At 47.8% G+C, this 23,356-nt stretch overlaps 1 protein-coding gene across 1 annotated transcript; it reads right to left on the minus strand.

Moving 5' to 3' along the window:
- Positions 1 to 8,993: 8,993 nt before the first annotated feature.
- Positions 8,994 to 23,124, minus strand: LOC142652549 (uncharacterized). Its single transcript, XM_075828195.1, has 3 exons — positions 22,850 to 23,124; positions 21,369 to 21,705; positions 8,994 to 9,818 (listed from the first exon to the last, which is right to left on the minus strand). The coding sequence occupies exons 1-3, from the start codon at positions 23,122 to 23,124 to the stop codon at positions 8,994 to 8,996; spliced, it is 1,437 nt and encodes a 478-aa protein (XP_075684310.1).
- Between the last annotated feature and the right edge of the window lie 232 nt (positions 23,125 to 23,356).

Genomic DNA, 23,356 nt, shown 5'->3' on the forward strand with positions numbered 1-23,356 from the left:
AGCTGAATGACAAGGGGAAGAGCGGAGACGGACGACAGAAAAAAAAGACCATACCTGTACACAAAACAGCTGTCGTTCCTTCTGGATGTCATGCAGGTTGGCCCGTAAGTATTGCTTATATACTTTGATCATTGTAGTCTGGCCATGTAGTCAGTGGCGTAACTACCGCCGTAGCAGCCGTAGCGACTGCTACGGGGACCGCGGCATGAGGGGGCTCCACCATGTCCGGAGGCTCCGCTAGCAGCCGCTATGGCTGCTACAGCGGGACGCCACTGAACACTTTTATGGGGGGGGGGAGGGCCTGTATGGCGTTAGCGCCATACAGCCCCCTCTGTAGATAACGCCATACAGTCCCCCTATAGATAACGCCATACAGTCCCCCGGTAGATAATGCCATACAGTGTACAGTGGGGCGCTTTATGGCGTTATCTACAGGGGTGGGGGGGGCTGTAAAAAAGGCACTATCTACAAGGGGGGGGGGGGTTGTGTGACACCCAGTGTAGGGTGGGCCCCAGTCAAAAGTTTGCTAGGCGGCCCAGTCTTTCCTAGTTACGCCCCTGCATGTAGTGATGCATGTGAGTATGTTAAAAGAGTACGTATTGTTGGTGTGGCCAATTATACGGTCTATTCAAGCACATAATTCCCTCTAGGCAGCCCATCGGATAAGCTGCATATGTTTACATAGTGTATTTGCCCTGCTGTAGACATGACGTTAAATTACTACTAAAATTCCCTAACATTATGTTTTCATTTTCCAACAGAACCAAGGATAATCTGGAGGCAGAAGACTCTGATGCCACTCAAATAGAAGAGGTTGACGTAGGTTTGGGGATTGCTAGGTCCACTTCCACTCCAGTGCCTGCTGAAAATACAACAGAGGATAATCCAGTCTGTGCCACGGAACCGGAAGACGAAATTATACCCCGAGGTAAACGCCGACGTTCTGCCAATAAAGGTCCAACATGTACAGAGCCAAGGCAGGCGGTCGACTTGCGGGTTTTAGAACACCTGGAGAAAAGAACGACAGAAACCGAAGAGGGCACCTTCTGTCGCGCTCTTTCAAATATTCTAAAAAGAGTGCCAATTGAGAGGCAGATCAGGTGCCAAACAGCCCTAATGGAAGTGGTCGAAATTTTTGCAACACATCCTGACCCACGTGAAATCCATCATGCCATAGAGTTTCATAGGCGGGGGTGTGATGGAAGCACCTTCCGCTCTGTCCCTCCAGCACCTGCAGCAACCGCTCAAACCAGCCAGCAGCCACCATATCAAGCCTCAATGCCACTATTCAGTGAAGATCGTCCAGGGTATGGCATGCCAGGACCTTCTCAACAGCAGTATCGGCACATGCAGCAGGGGGAGGCTGTTCCACGACCCCATCATGACCCTGCACCTTCTCAATCATTTTACAGTTTTGTTTTTGTTTTTGTTTGATGACACTGTTTTGTGCAAAGAATAAAAGAAGTTTATAGTTAATTATGTGTTTGTATTTATTATTATTGAAAAACATAATGAGGTATTGGTTTGCATTTCTGCCGAATGCAAAGAATCACTTTTTTTTTTTTTTAAATTAATAAATAATTTAAAAAAAAACCGACAGAAATACATTAGTTCGCAACCCGCGTCAAGGGTCCTCATTCTCCTACTCTACTACTGCAACTTTAACTACTAAAACATTTGTAACATAAACAGGAAATACAACAGTCCCTATTAAATTTTAATTTGGCAGACGAAGCACATCCCTTTGCCAATGAACTGCTCCCTCAGGTGATACAAAATAGTCTGTATACAAATTACGGACTGCCAGTCCAGACACTCCAGGTCTTCCATGTTGTGTGTAGTCCAAAGCGATGGACTTCCATGTTGTGTGTAGTCCAAAGCGATGGAATTAGTTGAGAAATGGTTCAGCTCTGCGTCCACTGCCGACTCATGAATCCTCAGAAAATTGTGGAGGACAACACACGCTTGGATAACCTTTGTCACATTTTCAGGATTCATCTGAATGGAGCTCTGGAACACACGCCACTTGCTGCTTAGAATTCCGAAGGCGCACTCCACATACCGTCTTGCACGGGTAAGGCGGTAGTTAAAAATGCGCCTCCGTTCATCTAAGCCACGCCTAGGGAATGGACGCATCAGGTGAGGGGACAGTCCGAAACCTTCATCACCCACAATGACAAAGGGTGCTGGTGGTCCTGTAGATCCCGGAAGCTGTCTAGGTTCCGGAAGGTCGAGCTGGTTAGATGCTAGCCGTTCACCCATTCTGGAAGCCCTGAAGATGCCAGCATCCGCAGAGCTTCCATAGGCCCCAATATCGACAATTATAAACCGATAGTCACTGTCAGCCAAGGCCAACAGCACCACCAAGAAAAACTGTTTATAATTGAAATACTGAGACCCTGAGTGAGCAGGCTTTTTTACGCGGATGTGCTTACCATCCAGCGCACCAACACAGTTGGGAAACTGTGCTGATTGTAAGAAGCCATCGGCAATCCGAATCCAGTCCTCAGGCTTGGGCTTTGGCATCACTGCTGCTCGAAGTTGCTGCCAGATGACTTCACAGGTAAGCTTGACAATCTTCGAAATAGTGGAGCACCCCAGCAGAAAATGGAAATGGAGCGATGCAAAGGAGTTGCCGGTTGCAAGAAATCTGTAAAAATATATATATATATATATAAAAATATGCACATACAGGAAAAATATCTGCAGCACGGTGACATGGCGGCAATATGCACAGGGGACAAGTATACTAATATTGTTTGCAGGGTAGAGACATGTCGTAGAAGGGGATTTAGGTTTTCTTACCTCAGAGTGACGATCAGGCGTTCCTCTGGAGAAAAGCAACGTCTCATGGTGGTGTCCTGGAAGATGAGTCCAGGACGAAGGTCCGCCAGCAGACAGTCAAACGTTTGCACGGACATACGGCAGTAGCTGAGGAACTTGTCCGGGTGCTGCCGCAGGTCTGAGTACAGCATGTTAAAATGCCCCTTCCTAAGCCGTTGGGAGACAATGGGGTGAACCCAATATCTCCTCCTTCTCCTCGGTTCTTCGTCCAGCATTGGTGGTTGCTGTCCAAATCGCCTGGAGAGGAGCCAGTACAGGAGTAAATCGTCCACATCATCAGAAGACATCTTCGCAGTGAGGAACTCACAAAAACCACAGCTATATCAGCAGCGCAATGTGACCGAACTCGCATAAAGATCTGGAAAAATGCACAAGGAAATGGCTCCTGAGCGATCATGTGACCTTCTAAACGGGTTGGACCAAGCTTTTGACATCCTGTTTAAATTTTCCTTTTTTTTTTTTTTTTTCCATCCGCATTTTGCGGATTACATACAGATGAACTGCGGATGACATTTCACGGAACACGGTCCTGGAATTTGCGGACCAGAAAAACACTACGGTCGTGTGCATGAGGCCTAATACATGGCTAAGCAATTTTATGTTCAAAAGAAGGGAATTGTCAAAAATATTTTTTATTATCTTTGTGTGAACATATATTGCTTTACATGATGGACAGTTGTAACTCTGAAACAGCCTACAGAGGGGGATGAGTATTCTATTCTAAGACTTCGGCTACATGACCTAATGACCTTGTAATCAGCTGATACAAGGGCTGACATGACAAAACCCCAAAACACTTGCAATCCATTTTAACTAAATACATATGTTAAGATAAGCTTGGAACTCTATGTTTTACCATATGTGGTATGTATATGTGTAAGCATGAGGTAACACCTTCTCTCTCTCTTCATTATAAATAAAGATGCATCTGCCCCCCATGGCAGAGACCGTTTGAACACTGAAGCTGCGTGTCATGGTCTCTCTCCGGCCGGCCTCTATCAGATCCACCATTGAGAGAGCATTCATTAATTTGGAACTCATAGACAAATGCAGATAATGTCCAACGTTAATGGACAATGTAAATTCTGCAGCGACATATGTGACATAAAACTCTATAGGTATACCGTCAGGGCCAGGGACTTTACCTATTTTAAAACTTTTGATGGTATCTAAAATCTCATGTTCTGAGATCTCCTGCAATAAAAAATATTGTGAAACAGGATCTAAAACAGTGCCAACCTCCTTCAATGAGTCATTCATAAAATCAATATTAATATTTTTAATAATAAAAAGATCCGCATAAAAACCATGCACCTTTTTTAAAATATTTTGTGTGTCTGTCTCACCATCAATATTTTCTAACAGGGTATGCTTATCGTTTATTTTCTTTAAAAAGTACCTATAGGAGGTCTCATTTTCCTCGAGGTGTTTTATTTTGGAACGGAAGACAATTTCCTTACCTCTCTGCTCCAGGCACTGGGAGATCTTCCTAATTTCCATAATCTCCTTCTCCACCTGCATACCCTGTTCTCTAAATTTTTATTGGGTCTGCAGACGGGTATTCAAATTAGCATAAAATTCATGTTTTTCTCTTGCTTTCATCCTCCCAATTTTAATAAAATAGTCTCTCATTTTTATTTTCATCTTCTCCCACCAAGAGACTATGGGCATGTTAGGAAGTCTTACCCGTCTGCAGCCTTTATAAAAGGTGATAAAATCAGATAAAATTTGCGGATCTTCTAAAAGGGAAACGTTCATTTTCAAGGTCTTTTTACCGGTATTTTTGTGATTATTAACTTTAAAATACAATAATTTATGATCTGAAAATACATTAGATTTAATATCACATTTAAAAGGCAGTACTTGATAAGAGCAGAATATAAAATCGATCCTGGAGCTACAATTCACGCTGCTTCAGGTGACGCCGTCCTCTGCAGATAAGTCACTATTGCATTTTTTTAAAGCATCAGTAAGTCTAAAATCGGTAACAATATTTTTTAATAATGTAGAGGTTTTATCGTAGTTTCTACTACTTACAGTCTTTATAATCTTACCCGAGGTGGCCTTAGCAGTCCTCAGCGTCGCCTGAAACCCCACTGGGACTCTCATATCCTTCCACTCTTGAGTCCACCGAAAATATGGAGAAGGTAGGAGAGGAACTCCCATCACTCAGCTGACCCCCCGCCATACCTGAGGCACTTATTGTAAAGGGGTCCCATATGGACCCTACGGGGATAATCTCGTATTCTGGAGCATTTTGAGCAGCGTCCTCCCCTTCTATAGGGGCAGAAATCCCGCATCCTGACGTTTCAGGGACTTCCGTCACCTCGGAGGCATCTGTTCCTGCTTCCCCCAACTGGCTAAAAGGGGGGGGGGGAACTTCAGCTGGTTCTTTCGGGGGCAAGTCAACTGGTGTCCCTGCCCTTGCCTTGGCAGGTACTCCCATCGGCACCCCCGCTGCCACCTCCGAGTATGCCCTACGCCTTTTCGATCGCGCTGCAGCTCCGCCCAGGTCCTCTGCCTCAGGTACAGGCAGACCCAGCATCTCTTGCGGCCCAGGCGGATCAGCTTCATCCGAACTACCCATCTCTTCAGTTTCCTGAGGGGGCTTTTTCGTCCGCTCATCACTGGCTCTTCGCTTCTGCCGCCTCTGGCCTTTGTCCTTGTGCCCGTTGGTCAACCTGCCAGATGACACGTTAGTCCAAACAGTCTCCAACATGTCGGCATGAAGCCCTGGAACAGACTCCAGTGAGTTCTTTGCTCTGATGTGCTTGGGGATCGTCTTAGGTTTCCACAAGTCGGGCTTAAGACCCTCCAGCTGATGCTCCCTCACAAAACGGACAACATCTCCGTAGAACCAGGGAGCGTGCCAGTTGTAAGGGAAGGAGCTGTCCCACTTGTCCCAGCCAAAACCTCGCCAGAGGGGAAGGAGGAAGTAGCGGGACATGGCCTTGCCCGCAGAGCCGTTTGCTGTCCTCAGAGTCCTACGAACACAGTCACATACAAAAGCGATCCGCAGCAGAGTGGGAATGTCGGGTATTCCCTTCCCACCTTTGCCGGGCTCCTTGTACATAACAGTCCGTTTTACTCTGTCCATTTTCGAGTCACAGATGAAGCGAAACACAGTCCTGGTAATGGCCCTCGAGACCGTGGCAAGAGGCGGCCATGCCTGTGCAGTGTATTGTAGCACAGGCAAGATTTCGTTACGCAGGACCATTGCTTTGCCCTCAATAGTGAGTTGTCTGAGGCTCCACAGTCCGATCCTTTGGTTGACTTTGGCCAAGCGTTCTTCCCACGACTTTAGGGCTGCACCTTCCTTACCGAACCAGACTCCTAGAATTTTGATGAAGTCCGGCTTGATAGTAAACGGGAAGGAGGCAGGAGAAGGCAGGTACCATTTTCCGAAGAGCATGGCTTCTGACTTCCCGCAGTTGACTTTTGCCCCTGAAGCGCGTCCGAACTCCTCGCAGGTCTGGACGAGTGCAGTCACCGAGCTCTGGTCAGCGCAGAAGACGGTCACATCGTCCATGTACAGCGAGCATTTGACCTCGAAGTGTCCTGGACCTGGTGCGGTGATCCCTCTGATCTCTCCATTCTGCCGGATAGCCTCTGCGAAGAGCTCTATAACAAACAAAAAGAGGACAGCCTTGTCTAACCCCCGACAATACAGGAAAGGGGTCAGTCTTCCAGCCGTTCACCAGCACCGAGCTGTAAATATCACAATACATCAGGTTAACATACAAACAGAACAACCTGCCAAGCCGCAGCCTATTCAGAGCCTTACCCATGAATTCGTGGGAGACCCGGTCAAAAGCCTTCTCCTGATCAAGACTGACCAGGGCCGCGTGTGTACGGCGGCTTTGCATGTAATGCACCGTGTCCCTCACCAGGGCAAGACTGTCGGCCACCCTACAGCCAGGAATGCCGCAGGTTTGGTCCGATCCGATGATCTGTCCGATGACAACCTTCAGTCTGTTGGCCAATACTTTGGCGAGGATCTTGTAGTCCACGTTCAGGAGAGAGATGGGACGCCAGTTTTTCAGGTCACATATCTCCCCCTTCCGCTTATACAAGATCGTGATCATGCCTTCTCTCAAGGACGGTGGCATTCTACCCTCCACCACCATCTCCTCATAGAGCTCCAGCAGGTCCGGACAGATCAAGTCCCCCAGCACTACATAGAGCTGTGCTGGGAGACCATCACTGCCCGGGGTCCTGCCGGGTCTGAAGGATTTACGGCAGAGAGCAGTTCCTCCACCGTCAGGGGTACATCCATAGCCTCCGTACCTGCAGGATCAAGATGATTAGTGATACCTGACAGGAATTTATCGGCGGCTTCAGGGTCAGTGGTTTTCGGGGCGTAGAGGCTTCGGTAGTAGTCTGTGACGACTCCCATCACCTCCTTCTTTCCAGAATGCATGTTTCCGGTCTCATCTCGGAGTTCCTTCAGGGGCGTGTGGCCGGCATGGAGTTTCCTGAAAAAGAACGAGTTACATTTCTCACCCTTCTCCAGGTTCTCCACCTTGGAACGAAAGACAATTCGCTTGGATTCCTCCTCAAAGTGCCTTTTCAGGCCCTTTTTGGCTTCCTCCAGCTCCTTCCTGACGTCCCAGCCACATTGAAGGAGGTCTTGCAGGGATCGCAGCTGACGCTGCATCTCCCTGAAGTCTCTCTTCTTCTCACACGCCTGTTGACGACTTTTTGCCTGAAAGAAACAACAAAATTCAACTTCCCACCAGTCACAGGTTTTGTCAAAGAAAACTTTATCATTCCTCCAAACAATATAGGCGTCTCTAAGTTCCGCCAGTACCTCCTCTCTTTCCAGCAAGGCACAATTCAGCTTCCAGGAGCCAGGGCCGGGAGGAAAACCGTGGCCGATGGCACACTGGAAGAGAATGGCCCTGTGGTCAGAGAAAAAGCAGTGGACCATGGAGTGCCCATGCTGCTTGACTGCCCGGGAGGTGAACACAAAGTCAATCCGTGAACGAAGTGAGCCATCGGGTCGGCTCCATGAATAGTTCACAGAGCCGTTTCCCATGGAGCCCACAACGTCCTGCAAGGATGCTTCGGTTACCATCTCGATAAGCAGTTTGGAACTGACATCCAGCTTGCTTGAAGTGCCGGAACATCGTCCATCCTCTTCAATGGGGCAGTTGAAGTCCCCGGCCATCACAACTGCCCTAGTGGTGGCGAGCTGGGTCCGCAGGGTCTGGAATAGTTCCAGGCGCTCAGCCTTCATAGGGGGAGCGTACACGTTGATGAGCCTAATCGGCTCTCCTGCCCAGGAACCGTCTACGACCAACAAGCGGCCGCAGACGAGCTCCTGGACAGACTCAACAGTAAATACACTTCCCCTAATCAGGATGGCAACCCCTGCAGACTTACAGTCGCCCCCACCAGACCAGTAGGACGGGCCATGGGTCCACTGCCTGGCCAGATGATGGTATGACCTGGAAGAGGGGAGAGTATATTCCTGCAGTATAAAAACATCACTCGACTGCTTGGAAAGAAAAGTTAGCACCATCTGACATCTAGTCCTATCTCTAACACTCCTCACATTGAGGCTAAAGATGTTAAGTTTAGCAGCCATGGGGGAGAATAAAGAAGGTTAGTGCAAACGATACACCTTAGTTACCAGTCCGGTCGGGTTGATCCTCCTCACCTGGCGGGTCGGGAAGATCCAGCAGGCTCTCTGCCAAAAATTGTTCCAGGATTGAAGCCATCTGGATGTCTGTTGTGAACTCGATGACCTCAGGTTCAGACACGAGTTCCTCCACCATCTGCTCCATTTCCTCCTGCTGCGCAAGGGAATCTTCGCAGATTTCCACAACTTTTCGCTTTGAGGAATCAGCAGCTGGGCTGTCCCTCACCTTTCTCTTCCTCTGGATGGCACCTGAGGAGACAAGAGGGGAAAAATCCTCCAGGGAGAGGACTCCAGCAGCTGGAGGGGAAGATGTTAGTGCTACTGGAGCTGGGGAGAAGGGAGGCTGGGTTGGGAGAGGTGCAGGTGACAGGACCACTGAGATGGGTGGGTAGGAGAAGGTGAGAGCCTCAGTGGGGGTGACAGGGGTTGGAGACGAGGGGGTGGGGAGGGTAGGGTGAGGGAGGGCCGGGAGAGGGGGGGGAGAGACTGTCGTCTTCTTACCATCCTACTTATTCCCGGTCTTCTGCGCCGCTGGAGCTCTGGCTGGGGCGGGGTTCCCTCTGGCTGGAGCTTTCGCCGCTACAGTTGCCCAGGATCGATCCCTCTTCGGGCAGTCCTTGTAGGAGTGGGCTGCTTGTCCGCAGAGGTTGCACATTGTTCGTTTCGGGCAGTCTTTGGTCTCGTGTCCTGTTACCCAGCAGTTCTTGCAGGCGTCCTCCTTGCAGTCCTTCATCGAATGACCCTTCTTGCTGCATCTCCTGCAGATCTGCGGCATGTCCGGGTAGTAGATGAGGCCATAGGAGTTGCCCAGCGAGAATGACTGGGGCAGGTGCTGGAGGCCGTCTTCCGCACTTGAATCCTTGTTGAGTTGGACGATTACCGACCACTTGCCAGTCCAGAAGCCGAGTCCGTTCAGGATGTGGGTGAGTTCCCTCACCACTGTGCAGAACCGTTTCAGGAGCGTGGTGATTTCTTTGCCGGGGGTGTGTGGGTTCCGCATTGAGACCGTCACCCGCCTTTCCTCTCTTTGGACAGGGCAGTTGCCCACAAAGCGAGAGAAAGGGGATTCAGGCCTCGCCGCTTTCACCATCTCCCAGTACCTTCTGCAGATGTTGATCGATGCGAAGGTCACGAAGAACATCCCGGTCATGAAGGCCTGGATGCTGAAGGTCTCCGGCTTAGCGAAGCCCTGGTCCAGGAGCATCTTCTGGCAGAACACTTCTTCCGTCATGTCCGGCACTCTCCCGTCCACCTCCTTCAGCTTCAGGGCCACCGTCTGCTTCATCCAGGGCTCCACGGTTGGAGCAGCCTGGTTCGGCTTCCTGGCGGCCTGTTGGCTTGAGGAGGCTTCAGGAGGAGATGTCCTGGCCTGGGTCTTCTCACCTGGTCCATCAGCCTTCTCCTTCTGGGTGGCAGGGTTGCTGGTTGAGGCCATGGCTTCTTCCAGCTGTTCCTGTCGCTTAGGGAGGATCTTCGATAGCTCTTTTCCCGAAGGGGTGGAGCTATGCAAATCTTCTCCTTGCTGGCCGAGGTTCTTCCACGAAATTTCTTCTGCAGCGGTTCCTCGTCGAGCTTCTTCGAAGATCCCCTTCAGCAGCGGCTCTTCTCCGAAGGTCTCTGTCGCAGTTCTCCTTCTTCTTCTTCCCGGCAGCGATCTCCCGGAGCTTCTTCCTCGATGGCGATTTCTCCTCTTCTGGATCGTCGTCTTCGCTGGTTCTTCTCCGCAGTTCGTCGCTAAGCTAGTGTTAATAGCCCCCAGTGGTTCTCCGAGCTATCTGCCCTTACAAGGACTGATAAGGACAGATTTTTTTTTTTAAGTTGGCTACCCCTTTTCAGGGGTGTCAATGATTTATTTCATAAAAAAATACAGTTTACAATAAAACCAACTTTTGTTCAAATGAATAACAATAAAATCAATATTTCATTGCATTACATTACATAAAAGGGACATGGTGGCAAATCTTTATATGTTGGAGTTCCATACTTTCACAAACGATTTATTTAGAAGGGTGGCATTTCTTTTTTTGTCTAATAAATAATAAATGTACATTTCGCTAAAACAAAGACCTAAAATATCATCAGTAGATAAAACATCGTGCTTAAAAATCAGGATGTTCCTGGCCTTCCATAGAGCTTCTTTGGCGCAATTCATCATCTTCCATGCTATTATCTTTTGGTTCGCGGTTGGGCATCCAAATAGTCCATATAAAATATCTTCATAATTCAAGTCTTTCAGGTCTGCCATCTTTGCCAAAAGAGGGAATATTTTTTTCCAAAAATCCTTCGCAAAATCACACGTCCAAAAGATTTGTCGAACTGTCTCCTCGGCCTGGCAGCCTTCCCTCGGGCAGACGGCAGACCTCGCGAACCTCCTTCTGTATTGGAATGCCCGGCATGGAAGACATTGATGAATGCAGCTCCAGGCCAGGTCCTTCTGTGTGTTAAAAAGATATAACACATTAATAATTTTGAAGATAAAAGCACTTAGTTCCTCATTAAAATTCTCAATTCTGCTGACCGTCTCACTTTCTCTTAGGTCTTTAATTAACTTATTACTATTTTTCAGCTCATTTTCATTTTTTCCCTCCAGGTTGAATAAGGCCACTATCTTTTCTGAAATCACATAGTTTATTGAGAGTTTAAAAGCGTAAGGTGAGGATAAAACAATGTTGAACCACCCAAACCTTCGCATTAAAAACCCTGTATAAAACGTAAAAAGTAGGACCAATAATGTTCTTTAAAAAGGGAATTAAAACAGAAACTGAAGAACTTGATTAAAAGAAACCTGTTAAAATTCGGAAAATCTTTGCCACCCTTCGGTTTGGATTTCATCACAATCTCTCTTTTTAGTTTCTCCATTCTGGAACTCCAAAAGAAGGTAAAACATGCTTTAGTAATTTTTTGCAATAAAACCGTGGGAGGAGGGAAAACCATACTCAGATATAAAAGCAGGGGTAAAATGACCATTTTAATAATTAAAACTTTTCCCTCCATGGTAAGTTTTCTCATGTTTCACATACATATTTTTTGATTTACCTTCTGCGCCACCATGTCCCACCTGATAAAACCACTATCGCACTCACTGAAGGAGGCACTGTAATGACCGGGGGGTAGGGAAACGGACAAGTGAGCCCTAATCTACCCGCCACTCTGTCCCTGCCTACTTGCAACGACCCGCCCTAGGCGACGGGGTACAACTGGGCGGCGGTCCCTGCACTCAGTAAGTGCACAACAAACACGACAAACATACAAGGGAATACAAGCAAGGGAAAGGGGCAGTTGCCCACGGCAACACCGTGAGCAACCAGAGTGGTGAACGAGCCGAGTCAAGCCAGGAGTGTGCGAGGTACCAAAGGAAGAGCAGAAGAGTAGTCAGTAAGCCAGGGTCTGTATGGAGCAGGAACAAAATAGAAGGAGCTGTAGCTGGTCCAGGAAACCACACGAAAAAGAATAACAAGCAAGGAGGAACAGGAAATGCAGGTATAAATAGACAGAGGGCGGGAGCTGGCTGAGTCTGGCCAGGCTGCGATAGGCTCTCCCACTCCTAAGCCTGCCAGCCTGAGTGGAGGAAGCTGGAGTCAGTCTCAGGGATGTAGATTCAGGTGCTGACTGATTAATTAAGGGAGTTAACCCCGAAGCTGTGCCTGGCAGATCCTTTACAGTACCCCCCCCCCTTTTATGAGGGGCCACCGGACCCTTTCTAAGTGGACCTGGCTTACTGGGGAAACGCAGGTGGAACCTCCTGACCAATACCCCAGCGTGAACATCCCGGGCGGGTACCCAAGTCCTCTCCTCGGGCCCGTAACCTCTCCAATGGACCAGGTACTGGAGGGAGCCTTGGACCATCTTGCTGTCCACAATCCTGGCCACCTCGAATTCCACCCCCTCAGGGGTGAGGACGGGAACAGGAGGTCTCCTCGAGGGAGCCAAGGACGGGGAGCAGCGTTTAAGGAGGGAGGAATGAAACACGTCGTGTATACGAAAAGACGGGGGTAGCTCCAGCCAGAAGGAGACAGGATTGAGGACCTCAATGACCTTATACGGCCCAATAAACCGGGGAGCAAACTTCTTGGACGGAACCTTGAGACGCAAGTTCCTAGACGACAACCACACCAGATCCCCGACCATAAACAGGGGGTTAGCAGAACGTTTTCTATCAGCCTGAGTTTTTTGTACGCTCTGGGACGCCTCTAGGTTCTTCTGAACCTGGGCCCAGACTGTGCACAGTTCCCGATGAACGACCTCTACCTCGGGATTGTTGGAACTACCAGGTGAAACGGAGGAGAACCGTGGATTAAACCCAAAATGGAGAGAGACCCCTGACGAGTTACTGACCTGGTTATTAAGGGAAAATTCGGCGAGGGGAATGAATGAGACCCAATCATATTGACAGTCAGAGACAAAACACCTTAAGTATTGTTCTAGAGATTGATTAGTCCTCTCCGTTTGACCATTGGTTTCAGGATGGAAGGCAGAGGAGAAGGACAGATCAATCCCCAACTTCATACAGAAGGCTCTCCAAAACAATGAAACAAATTGTACCCCTCTGTCCGAAACAATATTGACAGGGACCCCATGGAGACGCAGGATGTGTTTGACAAACAAGGTAGCCAACGTCTTGGCGTTGGGTAGTTTCTTGAGGGGCACAAAGTGGCACATCTTACTGAAGCGGTCTACCACCACCCACACCACCGACTTGCCTTGGGATGGAGGCAAATCGGTGATAAAATCCATGGAGATATGTGTCCAAGGTCTCTGGGGAATGGGCAACGAACGCAGTAAGCCCGCTGGTCGGGACCTGGGAGTCTTGGACCTAGCACAAACCTCACAAGCGGCGACGTAGGCCTTAACGTCTTTAGGCAACCCAGGCCACCAATAATTTCTGGTAATGAGGTGTTTGGTACCCAGGATGCCTGGATGACCAGATAGTGCGGAGTCATGATTTTCCCTAAGTACCCTTAGCCGGAATTGCAGGGGAACAAACAGCTTGTTCTCAGGAAGGTTCCCGGGAGCTGAACCTTGATCAGCAGCAATTTCAGAGACTAAATCAGAATCGATCGAGGAAATGATTATACCTGGAGGCAAAATACAAGCAGGATCTTCCTCCGAAGGAGGGCTGGCCATGAAGCTACGCGACAGTGCATCAGCCTTAATATTTTTAGACCCAGCCCTATAGGTAACCAAAAAATTGAATCTGGTAAAAAATAACGCCCATCGAGCTTGTCTCGGGTTTAGCCTCCGGGCAGATTCTAGGAAAACCAGATTCTTGTGGTCGGTAAGGACCGTTACCTGGTGTCTAGCCCCCTCCAGGAAGTGGCGCCACTCTTCAAATGCCCATTTAATGGCTAAGAGTTCGCGGTTGCCAATATCATAGTTACTCTCAGTTGGCGAAAACTTCCTGGAGAAGTAGGCACAGGGGCGGAGATGGGTGAGGGACCTGGTACCCTGGGACAAGACAGCCCCCACTCCCACCTCAGATGCGTCAACTTCCACGATAAATGGCTCCATTTGGTTGGGCTGAACCAGGGGCCGAGACAAAGCACTTCTTAAGGACCTCAAAAGCCTGGACAGCCTCAGGAGGCCAGTGGAGGAGATCAGCACCTTTGCGAGTTTGGTCCGTAAGAGGCTTAGCGATGACCGAGAAGTTAGCAATAAATCTCCTGTAATAATTAGCGAACCCCAAAAAACACTGTAACGCCTTCAGGGAGGCAGGTTGGACCCATTCCGCCACAGCCTGAACCTTGGCGGGGTCCATGCGGAATTCATGAGGAGTGAGGATTTGACCCAAAAATTGTATCTCCTGTACCCCAAACACACATTTTTCGGTTTTGGCAAACAGTTTGTTTTCCCGAAGGACCTGGAGCACCTTCCTGACATGCTCAATGTGAGAGGACCAGTCCTTGGAAAACACCAGTATGTCATCAAGGTACACTACAAGAAATATCCCCAGGTAATTTCTCAAAATCTCATTTATGAAATTCTGGAAGACCGCAGGGGCATTACACAACCCAAAGGGCATGACGAGGTATTCGAAATGGCCTTCGGGCGTGTTAAACGCAGTCTTCCACTCATCCCCCTCTTTGATGCGAATAAGGTTATACGCCCCCCTTAGATCCAATTTAGAGAACCATTGGGCCCCCTGAACCTGATTAAAGAGATCAGGAATCAAAGGAAGGGGATACTGGTTCCTTACCGTGACCTTATTCAGGCTACGGTAGTCAATGCATGGCCTAAGACCACCATCCTTCTACCCCACGAAGAAGAAGCCAGCACCTACCGGAGAAGAAGAGGGACGAATGTAACCCTTGGCCAGGGATTCCTGGATATACTCTCTCATGGCTTCACGTTCGGGACAAGAAAGATTAAATATCCTACCCTTAGGAAGCTTAGCTCCTGGTACCAATTCGATAGCGCAATCGTATTCTCTATGAGGAGGTAACACTTCGGAGGCCTCCCTAGAGAAAACATCAGCGAAGTCCTGAACAAACTCGGGTATCATATTCGCCTCCTCAGGGGGAGAAATAGAATTAACAGAAAAACATGACGTACAACATTCATTACCCCATTTGGTTAGCTCCCCAGTATTCCAGTCAAACGTGGGATTATGCAACTGCAACCAGGGAAGGCCTAGAACCAAATCGTACGATAATCCCTGCATCAACAGTACAGAGCATTGCTCCAAATGCATGGAGCCAACAAGGAGTTCAAAAACAGGGGTATGCTGTGTAAAATAACCATTAGCAAGAGGAGTGGAGTCGATACCCACTACCGGGACAAGTTTAGGCAAATCAATCAGAGGCATAGCAAGAGACATAGCAAATTCCACAGACATAATATTAGTAGAGGACCCTGAATCCACGAAGGCACTGCCGGTAGCAGACCTACCACCAAAAGAGACCTGAAAGGGAAGCAAGATCTTAGTAAGTTTCCTATTTACTGGAAATACCTGTGCGCCCAAGTGACCTCCCCGATGATCACTTAGGCGCGGAAGTTCTCTGGCTGCATTCTTACGCTTAGGACAGTTGTTCACTTGATGCTTGTCATCCCCACAGTAGAAGCAGAGACCATTCTTCCTGCGGAATTCTCTACGTTGTTGGGGGGACATGGAGGCCCCGAGTTGCATAGGTATCTCTGAGTCTTTCGTGGAGGAACGAAGCAACGGAACTTCGGGAGGCATCTTGGGGGAGTCGGATGAGAAAACACATAAACGTTCATGTTGTTGTTCCCTGAGACGTCGGTCAAGTCGTACCGCTAAAGCCATAGCCTGGTCTAAGGAGTCAGAAGAGGGATAGCTAACTAGCAGGTCTTTCAGGGCATTCGACAGACCCAACCTAAACTGGCACCTTAAGGCAGGGTCATTCCACCGAGAAGCTACGCACCACTTCCTAAAGTCAGAGCAATACTCCTCAACAGGTCTCTTACCCTGACGTAAGGTCACCAGCTGACTCTCGGCAAAGGCAGTCCTGTCAGACTCGTCATAAATAAGTCCGAGAGCAGAAAAGAAACAATCAACGGAGGAAAGTTCAGGGGCGTCAGGAGCCAAGGAGAAGGCCCACTCTTGGGGCCCTTCCTGGAGCCGGGACATAATTATACCCACCCGCTGGCTCTCAGAACCTGAGGAGTGAGGCTTTAAACGAAAGTAAAGCCTACAACTCTCCCGAAAGGAGAGAAAAGCCCTCCGGTCCCCTGAGAACCGGTCGGGCAACTTGAGGTGGGGTTCAAGAGGTGTGGTGAGGGGAACTACCAAGGTAGCATCAGGCTGGTTGACCCTCTGAGCCAGGGCCTGGACCTGTAGGGAGAGACCCTGCATTTGCTGAGCCAGGGTCTCACGGGGGTCCATAGTGGTGTCAGGGACCAGGGTAGACTATTTATGGGCTTGTTATTATGTAATGACCGGGGGGTAGGGAAACGGACAAGTGAGCCCTAATCTACCCGCCACTCTGTCCCTGCCTACTTGCAACGACCCGCCCTAGGCGACGGGGTACAACTGGGCGGCGGTCCCTGCACTCAGTAAGTGCACAACAAACACGACAAACATACAAGGGAATACAAGCAAGGGAAAGGGGCAGTTGCCCACGGCAACACCGTGAGCAACCAGAGTGGTGAACGGGCCGAGTCAAGCCAGGAGTGTGCGAGGTACCAAAGGAAGAGCAGAAGAGTAGTCAGTTTTCTTTAGAATCCCCCACTTCCACTGGTTTTTAACTTGGATTTTAATTGTTTGTGTCTGTTTTCTTAACCATATAGGTACTCGCTATACCATAGTTCTGACAGCTCCCTGTGATGAGAACTCGTCCTTCCTGATTTGCATTTATTCTGGAACACAGAGGGAGAAGAACTTCTGGCTATCCGCAGACCCACCCTTGTTGGGGATCAAATAACTTCTTTTACTACATGTCCTCTTTTTAACACCATCTTTGTTTGCACAGTGCATGTTATATGCAATGGCTCATTTACTCATTTTCCTGCTTTTTGTAGCATATTTATATTTATAATATCTCTTTATATTGTTTATATTTGTGTCTAATCCGTCACCACAAGGTTTTCTTTTTTATCCATCCTTCTTGGATTGATATTTCTGCTTTTTGTAATATATTTAAATTTACATAATCTCTATGGATTTTATGTGTTTGTAATCTGTCACCTAAGGGCATATGCAATTTACTGCACTTTTGAGTCTAATCACCCCTTATGGGTTAATATTCTTTCCCCTCATATTTCCAATATGTCGTGGATCTTATGAATTCACTTTTAATAATATATCTTCACTATTATTAACAGGTTTGTGGTGTTAACATATATTTCTGTTCTCATTGAACCTTCGATACTGTACATGTAACATTGTTCATTTGACATTTGTTTATTTTAAACTTATCTTAGTTCCGGATCGCACTAGAGGGATATTGATACAGCTCACTTTTAAGTAGTGGGACATCGATACATACCCTCCTTCGCCTCCAGCGTTCTCTATCCAATCAGGTGCGCACGTCGTCTGCGCGACGCTGGCCTGTGGCCGGCCCCCTTCCTTGCCCCCTGTAGCGCACTGCGCGTGCCTGGGATCCCTGTACGCGTCGGGGATCCTCGGTATGCGCTCTGGCGCTGGGGGCTGGAAGTGGGGCATGCCTCACTTCCGGTCTCGGCAGATGACGTGCGCCGGAATCTCCTTGGACTGAGTAAACATTCAATTCACCTGGGGCTTGCTCTATTTATACTCCTTACTTCTTTAGACACTTCACACCCCTTGAGGAAGCACATCGCGAAACGCGCGTTGGGGTTTCGTTTCACACTAGCCTGACTCTCTCAGTTATCGTCTATTATGGGTAAGTTATCGTATGAGTGGGTGGACTTTTGGCTTACTTAGGTTGCAGTCCCCACACTTACTTTTCTTACATGACTGATGGTCTGTGTATTTTTTCCAGATGTTTGCGTTGCTTGTAGGTCTTACACTACCTGTTTTCATGACACTTATCTTTACGAGCATAGCTACTATATTGCTGTCTCACAGTGTTGATGTAAATCGACTTGCTTCATAATATCATCAGTCCATCCACCCGAGTCTATGTATTGTATACTACCCTATATCTGTATTATAGAGAGAGTCTTGTTAGCTGTGCTACAGTGAAATTATTCAGAGTCTTCATGTCCAGCTCTGTACCTTTTTATTCTCTATATATGTTTCTATATGTCTAATAAAGTTTATTTTCTTTTATTATTGGCTCTTATGCTCCTTTGTGTCTCTAATGTATATAAGCAAGGGAAAGGGGCAGTTGCCCACAGCAACACCGTGAGCAACCAGAGTGGTGAACGAGCCGAGTCAAGACAGGAGTGTGCGAGGTACCAAACGAAGAGCAGAAGAGTAGTCAGTAAGCCAGGGTCTGTATGGAGCAGGAACAAAATAGAAGGAGCTGTAGCTGGGCCAGGAAACCACACGAAAAAGAATAACAAGCCACGAGGAACAGGAAATGCAGGTATAAATAGACAGAGGGCGGGAGCTAGCTGAGTCTGGCCAGGCTGCGATAGGCTCTCCCACTCCTAAGCCTGCCAGCCTGAGTGGAGGAAGCTGGAGTCAGTCTCAGGGATGTAGATTCAGGTGCTGACTGATTAATTAAGGGAGTTAACCCTGAAGCTGTGCCTGGCAGATCCTTTACAGGCACCTAAAATTGTAATATTATCTGACACAGGGACGGGTATGTCTCTAAAAGCCATGCTTCCTATATTTAAAATATTACCTTTGTCGAAGTTCACCTTAAAACCGGAAGCACAGCAATAAAACTCGATTTGCCTAAGGGTTCTCTGAAGCGACAGGGTGTCCCTGCAAAAAAACGCTACATCGTCCATGTACCCCACTGCTTTAGCCTATACGCCACCACCCCCGGGCAGGGGGACTCCACGTATTAACTTATCGCGGCGAATTGTACACAGTAGAGGCTCTAATGCGCAAATAAAAAGCAGTGGGGACAAGGGACACCCCTGCTTCACCCCTGAGTTTAAAATCACGTCCTGTGTCTTAAAACCATTCACTAAAATTTTGCTTGTGCAATCTTTATAAAAGGCTTTAAGTGATAATAAAAATCCTTCAGGTATACCCATACGCTCTAAAACCTTAAAAAGATAAAAATGAGAGACACGGTCGAATGCCTTCTCGAAGTCTATTAATAAAATGGCTAATTTACCTTTTCTAGACCTCGTGTCCTCAATTACGTCTTTTATCAAGTTACGATTATCCCAGATGCTGCGGCCTGGCACCCCACACACCTGGTTAGAGTGTATAATGTGGGGTACTATGGCTTTTAGTCTATTTGCGCACACTTTTGCCATTATTTTATAGTCGCTATTCAGAAGGGTTATTGGTCTCCAGTTCTTCAAAACTGCGATGTCACCTTTCTTATGTAGCAAGGAGACCTCACCCTTCCGCCAGGACTTAGGCAGCATCTTGGAATTAAAAACTTCATAAAAAAGGCTAAAAAGATCCTCTTTTAAAATGTCATAAAATTTTACATAAAACTCACTGGGTATACCATCTGGTCCAGGAACTTTTCCAGCTTTAAAACTCTTTACCGTTTCTAAAATCTCCTGCTTCGTTAGCTCCTGTAATAAAAAATTCTGGGAGACAGGGTCTAAAACAGTAGTAATCTCCTTCAGTGAGTCACGCATAAAATTATGATCCACAGTTTTAACACTAAAAAGGTCAGCATAAAACTCATGAACTTTACTTAAAATACCCTGTACATCTGACACACCTTCAATATTTTTAATGATAGCCTTTTTATTGTTAATTTTTGTTAAAAAGTACCTGGAGCAGGTCTCATTCTCCTCCACATGCTGAATTTTAGAACGGAAAATGATCTCTTTGCCTTTCTGCTCCAGGCACTGAGCTATTTCTTTTTTTAAGTTAGTGATGTCAGTTTTAACGTCAATTTCATTATCTCTCATCTTGTACAGGGTCTGCAGGTGGGTGCTGAGAATTTTAAAAAAAGCATGTTTTTCTCTGGCTTTCGCCACGCTCTTTTTAATAAAAAATTCCTTATTCTTTTTTTCATTTTCTCCCACCATGCACTGATGGGAGTACGCATGTCTCTCTCCCGCCTGCATTTTTGGTAAAATTCAATAAAATCAGTAAAAACCTGTGGATCATCTAAAAGGAAAACATTTAACTTCCAGGACTTCTTACACACCGGTTTATTAAAATCACGCTTTACATAAAATGTTAAAAGCTTGTGATCTGAAAAAACATTAGTTAAAACTTCACAATTAAAAGGCAGTACATTCTCATTACAAAAAATAAAATCTATCCTGGAGCTACAGGTGGCGTTGCTCCAGGTAACGCCGGCTTCCTCTGGGCTGCTCCTATTACATTCTTTGTATACCTCAGTTAATTTAAAATCATTTACAATATCTTTGAGCAGTCCAGAGGTCTTATCGTAATTCCTACTTGTAGCACTGGTAAGCCGGCGTTCCCCCCTCAGGACACAGTTAAAATCACCTGCGAGGATAAAAGGCTCAGTTGTATTAATAAAAAGAGGTAAAATTTCTAGCATCTCTGCTCTCTCATTTTTTTCAGGTGAGCCGTAAAAATTTAAAAACTGCAATTTTATGCCGTCAATAAAAGCTTTAACCAATAAAATAGGTCCTGGAAGAATCTCTTGAATAAAATCAATAAAAACGTTTCCCTTAAAAAGAATGGCGACCCCTGCTGATCTGGACTCGTTAGATCCAGACCAGACTGATGGACCATACTTCCAATCCTCTTTGTATTTATGGTACTTCATTGCATGGGGAATGCCGCACTCCTGCAGGAAAAAAACAGAGGCTGCCAGGCAAGATAAATAATTGAAGAGAGCAACCCTTCTAACTTTGGACTTGGCGCCCCTCACGTTGAGGGATATTCCCTTTAGCTCAGACATTGTGGAGATTTAAGGCGGATTTTGATTTTAAAATCAGATATTTTCTCCACCATCAATAGCAAAAATCTCGCTGGAACTTATATACCCGCCCCCATCTGAATCATTCGTAATGAGGGAAAACGCGGGAGAGGAACTACCTTCGCTGAGGATAGCGCCAGCAACCAAACTTCTGTGCATCGGGAGCCCAAACGCATTCAGGTCTCCCTGGGTCTCAAGTGGTTGACCATCTAGGTCGGGTGGGTCCCCTAGGGGGCTCGCACCTCCCCCCTGGGACTGTGCAGGCCCTTCTGGAGGGGGAGATTGCGCACAAAGTGGGGTGTCAGTTACCACAGAAGGAACAGTGCCCGCCCTCCTCACCAGTCGCGGTGAGGAGGGGGTCCTAGGAGGAGCCACATCGTTTTTCACCGTAGTGTCCATCTGCTCCTCCCCTGCCTCCCCCTACTGACTCTCGTTTGCCTCCCTTTTTTTCGGGGACCCACCGGCACCTCGTCCTCTTCATCCGACGAGGATGCCAGAGACCCAGGGCTTGGAGCAGGCCCGGCACCCCCTGAGCAACCAGCCTTCTGGGATGCCTCAGTTTTTCCAGCCCGCTCCTTTTCAGCCTTTCGTTTTTCTCTTGCGTTAGGCTCCCTTTTATCCTCCAAGGTTGCTGGCTGTGAGGTACCTGTTTTGGCTCCAGTCCCTCTCACCTTTGAAGCCCAGGTACCTCTCTCCTCTCTCCTGTGGCTGGTCTGCTCCTCTCCCTGAGGACGGGTTTGGTCTGCTGGTGGAGAACGTGGGGGCGCCCTGGGTTGCTCTTCTTCTCTGCTTCGGTACCTATGAGGACAAGAAAAATACAGGTGACCAGTTTTTTGACAAAAATTACATTTTTTTTCTCCTGTGCACTCTCTTATATTGTGCTCTTTGCTTCCACAGTTTCTACAGGTGACATTGCAGTTAAAACTGGTATGTCCATAGGTACCGCAAGCCCTGCAGAAGTTTGGCATCCCTGAGAAGTAGAGGTCGCCATTCACATTTCCAATTTTAAAACGAGCCGGTGGTAATCTCGTTTCCTGGGTGGAGGGGTCCTTTATCAGCGTGACTAAAAACTTCCATTTGGCGGTCCACACTCCACACTCGTTCATCACTTTCCCCAGGAGCTTGACATTTTTTAAGTAGACAGCTAGAAATGCTGCCACTTCCATATCTCTCACATATGGGGAATACATTTTAATCACCATGAGTTTGGTTATTTCAAATTCATGCTCTACTACCTTGACTCCCGCTGTCACGAGTTCACCGACTTTCCTCTCAGCTTTATCCATAGCATCACAGAGTATTCCTTCTCCCATGAAGGTGACATCATAAATTCCTCGTTTCGGGTAGTCCTGGATAGCCAAGAGCTCGTTCTTGTGGACCGCCAGCAGATCTTCCAAAATGGTGTGGACCAAGAATTTGATACCACGTGGACCGCCTCCACCCTCTGCCACGATAAATCGTGCAGAATTCCTTAGCCGGGCGTATACCGGCAGGTTCGCCTGCCATTTGCGTAGCTAGGTCGAACCGCACAGCTTTCGCTGCACCCCTTGGGTTAAGGAGACCAAGGGGCTGGGGGGGGAATCACAACTCGTTGCTACGGACTAAGCCTCTCTCCCAAATAGCAGCACGGGGGTGAAGTCCAGGCGAACCTGGATGATCCCCCGAGGCTGAGAGAGAGGGTACCGGAGCACCTCCCAACCAAGACCAAGGCAGTACTGATACGAATAAACAGCACTACACTTGATCTCAGCCAGAAGGCCGAGAAGCGAACCTTCTTCTTCTTTTGGTCTCCACTTGTACAAACTCATCACTGTCTTCGATCTCATTTTTTTTGTTTCCCACCGCCCTCCCTGTGACACAAACTAGTCTCATTGCTTGATGAGAACATCTCAATGTTCGCCGGATCCGAGGGGTGAACTGGACTCACTACTCCCTCAATTACCTCCTCCAGTTGACGGATAACGTCCTCCATTTGTGTTCCCCCACAAGACTGGGCACTGCAGGTTCTACCGCTGCTGCAATATCCTCGGCTGCATTTTTCTCTCTAGCCACTTCTCTCTGGACTCTCTCCATTTCTCTTTCCACTTCTGCCTCACTTTGTCTGGCGACCTCCTCCCTTCCAATTTGCATATTTCTGCTCCTCTCCTCCTCCCTCCTTTGTCTGGCAGCTGGGCAATCTCTGTACAGGTGGGTGTTGGCTCCACACAAATCACACATCCTGCCTTGGGTGCAACTTCCAGCATGGTGTCCAACTTGCTTGCAATTTCTGCATTACAAATAATCTTTTGTGTGGCCAAACTGGAAACAATTGCGGCAAAAGGTCGGCTGTCCAGCATAAGTAATATACCATAGGGAGAAAAAAATTAGTTCGGGGACAGCCCCCAATCTAGTATTATCAGATTGGAATACCCTGGTAGATTTGAAGGAATTATGGAGGGAAGGTAACCCA

The sequence above is a fragment of the Rhinoderma darwinii genome, chromosome 5 (assembly GCF_050947455.1).
Source record: "Rhinoderma darwinii isolate aRhiDar2 chromosome 5, aRhiDar2.hap1, whole genome shotgun sequence".
NCBI lineage: Eukaryota > Metazoa > Chordata > Amphibia > Anura > Rhinodermatidae > Rhinoderma > Rhinoderma darwinii.

Excerpts from the sequence above, each read along its gene's own strand:
- LOC142652549 (XM_075828195.1), bottom strand. The coding sequence starts at position 23,124 with ATGTGTGATTTGTGTGGAGCCAACACCCACCTGTACAGAGATTGCCCA. Across the intron at positions 21,706-22,849 it reads TTATCCGTCAACTGGAGGAG|GTACCGAAGCAGAGAAGAAG; the intron begins GTAATTGAGGGA and ends TTGTCCTCATAG. Across the intron at positions 9,819-21,368 it reads ATGAAGAGGACGAGGTGCCG|GCCGCCAGGAAGCCGAACCA; the intron begins GTGGGTCCCCGA and ends TCAAGCCAACAG.